At 38.4% G+C, this 7,709-nt stretch overlaps 1 protein-coding gene across 1 annotated transcript in view; it reads left to right on the top strand.

The window, feature by feature from the left end:
- The first annotated feature begins 1,600 nt into the window (after positions 1 to 1,600).
- Positions 1,601 to 7,709, top strand: part of adamts5 (ADAM metallopeptidase with thrombospondin type 1 motif, 5 (aggrecanase-2)) — a 54,940-nt gene continuing 48,831 nt past the window's right edge. The window contains exon 1 of the mRNA XM_016538057.1: positions 1,601 to 2,706. Within this exon, the coding sequence (XP_016393543.1) occupies positions 1,765 to 2,706 (942 nt within the window). The 5' untranslated portion in view covers positions 1,601 to 1,764. The remainder of the gene's footprint in view (positions 2,707 to 7,709) is intronic.

The raw sequence follows: 7,709 nt of genomic DNA, 5'->3' as shown, positions 1-7,709 counted from the left end.
TTAGATGATCTGTCCCTTTAAGCCAGTGTTGTTTGTGCTGTTGTTGTTGTGATGATGATGTCATAACACAGTGCTGGAATGAGCCTGACAGCAGAATGAACTGGTGTGCACAACAATACTCAGTGTTCTGTGTCAGTGGTGTCATTGCCTGTGGCGGCTGATGCACAATTGAACAGGGTTTCCCAGTAGCGGATTCCCTCCATGATGTCACATTGCTGTTCGGTCTCTCTCTCATGTTCTGTCGAGATTTACCCAGTACTGTATGTACAAATAATAACAACTGAACCCTTCAGATATGTTTCCTTGATGTCATCAAACCCATTAGGCAGATATTATTGAAGATTTATTTGTAACAAATCAGATGTGTTATGCAATAGGTTATTCTGTTTGAGATCAATTGACAGAAAACCATCAAAACTGCATTTGACTCATGCATTATATTTCAGTTCTTCTGAAGACATATTATGCTTCGTATGACAACCAGACACTAATCATTATTTGCTGAAAATCAAAAAATTGGCATTTGATGTCATTGATGTCAAATCTTCCACAATGAGTTTAATGACTTAATGATTAATAAACAAACTGGTCATGTTAAAAATGCCCGCTGTGAAAAATGTGGAAGTATTATATGCACCGTATAATAAAAGTGAATGGAGACAGATCCTGTCGAACTCTGAAAAACACAATAAATACAAAAATTAAGTGGGTAAAAGTAGTGTACTTCCACATTTTTCATGGAGGACATTTTAACATTACCAGCTTGTTTATTATCAGCTCTTGTAAGATTAAGAGAAGTCATCAGTATGATGTTTTTGAGTCATTAAATCAGTTTCATTGTGCAAAATTTGACGGCAATTACATCAAATGCCATTTTTTTAGTTTGTCAGTAAATAATGACTTAAGTTTATGTCTGTTTCTCACACAAAGCATCACATGACTTCAGAAGACTTGAAATATAATGCACAAGTCATATATACTACTGCTATGATTTCATGACACTTTTGTCTTTTTTTTAGAGCTCAACAGCATTTTCCCCCACTGCCCATTTACTTTCATGATATGGTAAAGTAGACATCTGACAGGACATTTTAAACATCACCCAGTTAGTTTATTGTCTGTTGTAAGATTAAGGAAAGTCGTCGATGACTTTGAGTCAGTTTTGTGTCCCTCAGAAACCAAAGAGAACATGAGGATGAAGAAACAGTCTTTACTTGACTTTGCATTGATTCAGGCACATAAACACATGCAGATTTATAACACATGCAACCTTATCAGTACGCAGTGTCGTTCATACTAAAATGATGGTGCGTTTTCCATAACGTGTTGACATTAGTAGATCTGAAGCTGATTTATGAGCATTTCAAATGCACAGCACTTGTTTCGCTATGTTTGTGAGGACATTTTCAAACATTTGGCCCCTAACAAGTAACGAGAGAGAGAGAGAGACTGAGTCGGGAAAGAATGAGAGGAGGAGGTCTGGAGTGGAGAGCGAGCGCAAAGGGGCAGGACTCTCTCTCTGTCTCTCTCTTTCTCTCTCTGGTGCTTTTAAGAGGAAACTTTGTGTTTTGTTCTTCAAGTTCACTTTAATTCTCGTTCCTCTCTCATCCAGCCTTCATGTGTTTATTTCTGTGACGCGTGAGATGTGCACCGGGACTCATGGATCAGTACGGCTCGAATTCCTCATGCAAGTAATATTAAAGCTGTATTTCGGATTGTAATGTTTCCAAAAGTTTTCTGCACCGGACTGAACTACATGGAATAATGTGGCGGATTGTTTTGTTGTGTTGCGCTCTGGACGGTTCCGTTGCGTTCAGCGCGTTCCGTCCACCTGCAAACGCGTCTCTGCTCGCACCTGCCCGCGGCGTCGTGCGCACTGTGGATCGGATTTATCACGGGGGAGGAAAAGCCGGTTACCTTCTGTACATGGATGAGCAGCGCTTTCAGCTGGATATGGAGCGGGACGACTCTATACTGTCTCATCACTTTGGTTTGAACGTGGACGCGCTGCCTCCGCGTCGGGAATGCGTTTACCGCGGCACCGTCGATTCAAACGCAGAGTCACTTGCGGTTTTCAGTCTGTGCGGCGGCGGACTTAATGGCTTTTTCGCGGTCGATCACGCGCGATACACCATCACGTCGCTCATTCGGGCGAAAGGGCACGAGAATGACGTGCACATCGTCGAGGACGCCGACGCGACGCGCGCTCTCCACTATTACACCCGCGAGAGCTTCAGTTTCGAAGCGATGACCGCGCGGCACAGCTGCGGCACGCGCAACCGCAAAACGCGCAGGCATAAAAAGCGGAAACGTAACGAGAATGCGCGCGGACGCAGATTGTGGACGAAGTTTGTGAAGCCCGACGCGCTGACGCGACGCAAGCGCTCCGTGTCTCGCGCGCGGCACGTGGAGCTGCTGCTGGTCGCGGATGCTTCCATGACGAAGAAGTATGGGAAGGACCTGCAGCATTACCTGTTGACGCTGGCGTCCATCGCGTCCAAACTCTACGGGCACGCCAGCATAGAGAATCCCATCCGTTTGTCTGTGGTTAAAGTCGCGATTCTGTCCGAGAACGAAAAGGGGATCGAAGTGTCCAAAAACGCCGCCGCGACGCTCAAGAGCTTCTGTAAGTGGCAGAACCAGCAGAACCCGCTGGATGACGATCATCAGCATCACCATGACGCGGCGATCCTCTTCACCAGGCAGGTAAAAACAGAAATATTCGCGTCGGTCACGCGCATCAGCCTTGGTGAACTTTATTTGCATTGTGAGTGATGGAGGCGCGTGCGCGCAGGTACAAATATGGCTCATGAATTTCATTACACAATTTTATTTCGATGTCCCAAAGCATCACCATGTTTTTCCATCACTGTGCCATTTATGCTTTGAACTAAGTGACCTTACAGAAGTAATGCGGTACAGTGGTGGAATATTTTTTAATACTTTGGTATTTGAATCGCGCTCAAATTGATTTGATTTTGACGCAATATTTACACTGAAGCTCGTAGGCGGCTATGGTAAGGGGCATGACATTTCCCGACCAGGCACCGAGTGCCGAGTGGTGCCAATCACAGCACACTGGCCCAGCTAACCAATCACAGCACATTTCGTATTTCAGAAGGCGGGTTTTCATTTGATGCAGGAGAACTATTCGAGCCGTTCATGCCAGACTGGGCAGAGAGGTGTTGTAATAATGTAAAATATGTGAAAAATAATGTTTTTTTCGAACAACCTAGTATGAGAGCCTGTTCTAGTACACCCCCAAAACAAAATCAAGACTTTGTAAAAGAGCATAATAGGACCCCTTTTACATAGTACTCCAGGGCACTATGGCTTACATGGTCGTTTTTGTTTCGACTAGCAGTCCTCAACCCCCACATAAGTTTATATTTTAATGTAATTAAATTGCATTTTTAGTATTTTAATAGTTTTATTTTATTATATATATAAATTGTTTTTAGCATTTAAATTAAGTTTTAATTATTTTAATATAATTAAATTATTTTAATATCATTAATATAATACATTTTTAGCATTTTCATTGTTTAAATTATTTAATAAAATTAAATAGTTTGTGTTTTTAGCATTTTAATTAAATGTAAATTATTTTAATATAATTTTAGAAATTGTGATTTTAGCATTTTAATTAAGTTTTTATTGTTTTTAATATAATTAATTTGCGTTTTTAGACTTTTAATTAAAATTTTCAATTATCTTAATATAATTACATTTTTTTGTGTTTTTTTAGCATTTTCATTCAGTTTTAATTACTTAATATAATTCAATAATTCAAAGTCATCCTTTGGCCCCGCCCCCCTGATTTAGACATGATGATGCTACAAATACAAAAAAATCACCATAGTACTACCATGGTATTTTAGAAGTAACTTGTAGTTCCATATAAATGCTATGGTACATGGATTTCATTACCAGGGTATATTTCAGAGTACCATTACCACCTGATACCATCAAACCTCAGTGCACAGCAGTTTGTGTGTGTGTGAGTGACCAGGTCAGCTGGATCCGATCATGTGTCAACTACTGTGGGAACGTCAGTCTCTCTCCCTTCCCGTTCCACAGTGAACTGTAAAATTATTTCCTTTGTTGCTGTTTTTTTAGGCAGGCGTCTTCGTGTTCCCCTCCCAGTCCCCTGACTAGTGTGTCTTCATACAGTGTGTCTCTGTGCACTTTCACACGGGACGCTCTCGAGATCTGAGTGCCATGAACCACAGCAGAGAGCTGTGAGGAAAATCAGCACATGAAACCCATCCCGGGCTGGAGACCACACTCATTTCGCCCCTCACAAATCCCACAGTAAAGCGCAGGCTCCGTGCCTCTCACTCAACCACCGCGCTTGAGGTTTGGAGCTTGTCGTGTTTCTAGACGAGGCTTGCGGTGCATGTAAGTCATGCGAGGTCTTGTTCGCTGGAGCACTTAAAGTGCCAAAATCCTGCGCTTCATCAGTAACTTTGTCTTGTTTTCTAGTCAAAAACGAACTAAACATCCCTAAAACAAGATCAGTTTGCATGGTAACCAAGAATTGGTTAATATTAGTTAATGCATTTGGTGTCATGAACCAGAGCTATCATAGTTAACTAAAACTAAAACCATAAAAAACTTTTTCATTACTTGAAATTAATGTTAACTAAAATAAAATATAAAAAAGTAAACATTTTTATTTCAGCTCATTTTTGTTTAGTTTAACCTGATGTACTAAAATAATTACAACTAAAACTGAAATAAAAATGAATAAAAAAACTATATAGACATTTAAAAATGCTTATTATAATTAAAAACAATAAAAAAAGTTACCGGAAATGTAATAAATGTTATCTGAAATAATATAAAAAAGAACTTAAGCGTATTTTATTTCAGCTAGCTGCCAACGTGATATTTTTTCATTTTGATTTATTATTTGATTATTTATTAAGTTTAAATACTAAAATGAAAAAAGTGAAATAAAAATGTATTTAAAAACAATACCTATTAAAAAAGATAAAACATACAACAAAATCACTAAAACGTAAAAATGAAAATGAAATGAAATTGAGCATACAAAATAAAATTAATTTAAAAATATACAAAACTATAACAATTTCTCATTGATACTAAAATAAAACTCATGAACTAATTATTTTTAATATTATCAATCTGTTAATATTAATTTATAAACACTATTGTTTTTTATTCACATTAATATTAATTAATAACTTGAAATGTTAAAATATATACTATATATATATTTATTAGAGTATGCATAAATTCCCATTACCTGGATTAATGAATGCTTTTAAAGTATTGATATCTAATGCACTAATTAGTGAACCTTGTTCCAAAGTGTTACCAAGAAATCATGTTTTGAGTGATGTTTACAAGCATAGTTTAAAAGAGATAGTTCACCCAAAAATGAAAAATTTGCTGAAATTTTACTCTCCCTCAGGCCATTCAAGATGTAGATGATTTTGTTTCTGCATCAGATTTGAAGAAATGTAGCATTGCATCACTTGCTCACCAATAGATCCTCTGCAGTGAATGGGTGCCGTCAGAATGAGAGTCCAAATAGCTGATAAAACTTCACAAATAATCCACACGACTCCAGTCCATCAATTAACATCTTGTGAAGCCAAAAGCTGAATGTTTGTAAGATACCAATCCATTGAGGTTTCTAACCTCGAACCATACCTTCCGGCTAAAATACGAGTCCATAATCCATAATAACACTCCTGTGAAAAACTCGTCTGGTCTGAATCAGGAGAGAAATATGCACAGCTCAAGCACCGTTTACAAGCTAAAACAGTCCAGAACAGTTCTAAATAAATATGTGGGTGGATTTTGATGTGACAGGACAGCAGGGGATGGAGGAAGCATTATTATGGATCATGGACTCGGTTTGAAGTTAAAAACGTTTCATTCTGACAGCACCCATTCACGGCAAAGGATCCACTGGTGAGCTAGTGATGGAATGTAACATTTCCCCAAATCTGTTCCCATGAAGTAACTCAGTTTTCATTTGTGGTTGAACTATTCCTTCAACTACGTAACTAATTCCTCTAGCAGCAGAATTGTGACTGACATTCATTCCCAGCTGCCCTCGGTTGGCACCTGTAAGTGCCGCTGACGTAGTTTCCCTCTCACAAGAGCCGCCACACCAGATTCCACAGAGACGTAGCTTCTGTTGGCAGCGTCTGAAGGATGGACGGTGCCAGCGGTGTCTTTCCTCTGGTGGTGTGGAGTCTGACACACCTGGTGGCGTACAGTGTGTGTGTTTAAGAGTGTGTGGTTGTGAAGTACACCATGTCAACAAGCCATGATGGGCAGCAGAAGTCCACAGACACCTACTAAGAGCTCTGAAACGTCGCCAAACCCAAACACAAAGGCTATGAAATAACTAAAGCATAATTTCCTCTCTGCTGCTGCTGCACAGTTTCCCAAAGCCTCCTCTGTCTCATGACTAACACTGATTCTAGATATGTGTTGAGAGAAACAAGAAACAAAACAAAAAAAAACAGAATCTGTCATTATTAACTCACCTGATTTTTTTCAAAATCTATATGACTTACTTTCTTCTGTGGAACACAAAAGAAGCAAAAAGAAGCATCATATTATAATTTTACAGAAATGTCGTCACAGGCATGTGTTTTCATGTGTGTTGCATGTTTTATTTTATAGATTTTCACAAAAACAAAAAGTTTTATAAAATGATAAAATATAGTGGTAACACCAGCCAAGCAGTTTAGGCTGGTTTTAGGTTTTGTTTTGTTTTTGTTTTTTTCAGCAGGGACAAACTCTACTTTATCAGGCATTACAGGTAAGATGTAATGAAAATACGTCTGAAACTTTTCTAAAAACAGCCAGTTACCTATAGAGATGCATTCATATAAAAACACCCGCACCGCTTTTTGACTTTGAAACATGAAATCTTTGAAATCATAGCCTTTTGAAGTTTAATCTTTCCGTTTAATCTTTTTGTCTTTCCGTCCCCAAATTTAAGACCCCTTGAAATTATAATAAAGACTTTTCTTGTAACCATTTAAGGCATTTAAGACTTTATATGGCCTTAAATTTGATGTAACTAAATTAAGACTTTTTAAGGCCCACTGAAACCCTGATTAAACCCTCCAAAGTGGCTTGTGGGAGTGACTGTGTTACACGCCACTACTGAAATCCACCCGCAATATAACATTGTTTGAGCATTTCTTTTTAATATTCTAAGAACGTTTAAATATCCAGTTTTCTTGTCGTGATTAGAACGTTATTTAAAGTTAATAGAAAATGTTTCATCAAGTACAAATGACATCATAAGGACGTTTTGAGAATGCTGATCTAAGAATGTTTTCTCTCAACGTTATGAGAACATATATCAAATATGAATAAAGTTATAAAAAATTCCATAAACATTACTTAAAGAAGATTTTGGATATGAATGAACAGCTTCAAAAGGCTCTACACGATCCCAGCTGAGGAATAATGGTCTTATCTAGCGAAACGATCGGCTATTTTCTAAGAAAAATTTATATACTTTTTAACCAGAAATGCTCGTCTTGCACTAGCTTGACTTCACGAATTACGTAGTCACGTTGGAAAGGTAATGCGTAATGTAGGCAGAAGTACCGACTAGGGCTGCACGATAAATCGAAATGGAATCGAGATCGCGATTCGACAGAAGCTGCGAGATTGTCATGCGTATCTTTCAGTGAAGCACAGTTCTA

The sequence above is a fragment of the Sinocyclocheilus rhinocerous genome, unplaced genomic scaffold (genome assembly GCF_001515625.1).
Source record: "Sinocyclocheilus rhinocerous isolate Xijiao unplaced genomic scaffold, SAMN03320098_v1.1 scaffold2051, whole genome shotgun sequence".
Taxonomy (NCBI): Eukaryota; Metazoa; Chordata; class Actinopteri; order Cypriniformes; family Cyprinidae; genus Sinocyclocheilus; species Sinocyclocheilus rhinocerous.
The sequence above is the reverse complement of the archived record's forward strand: the minus strand, read 5'-3'. Positions and strand labels throughout refer to the sequence as shown.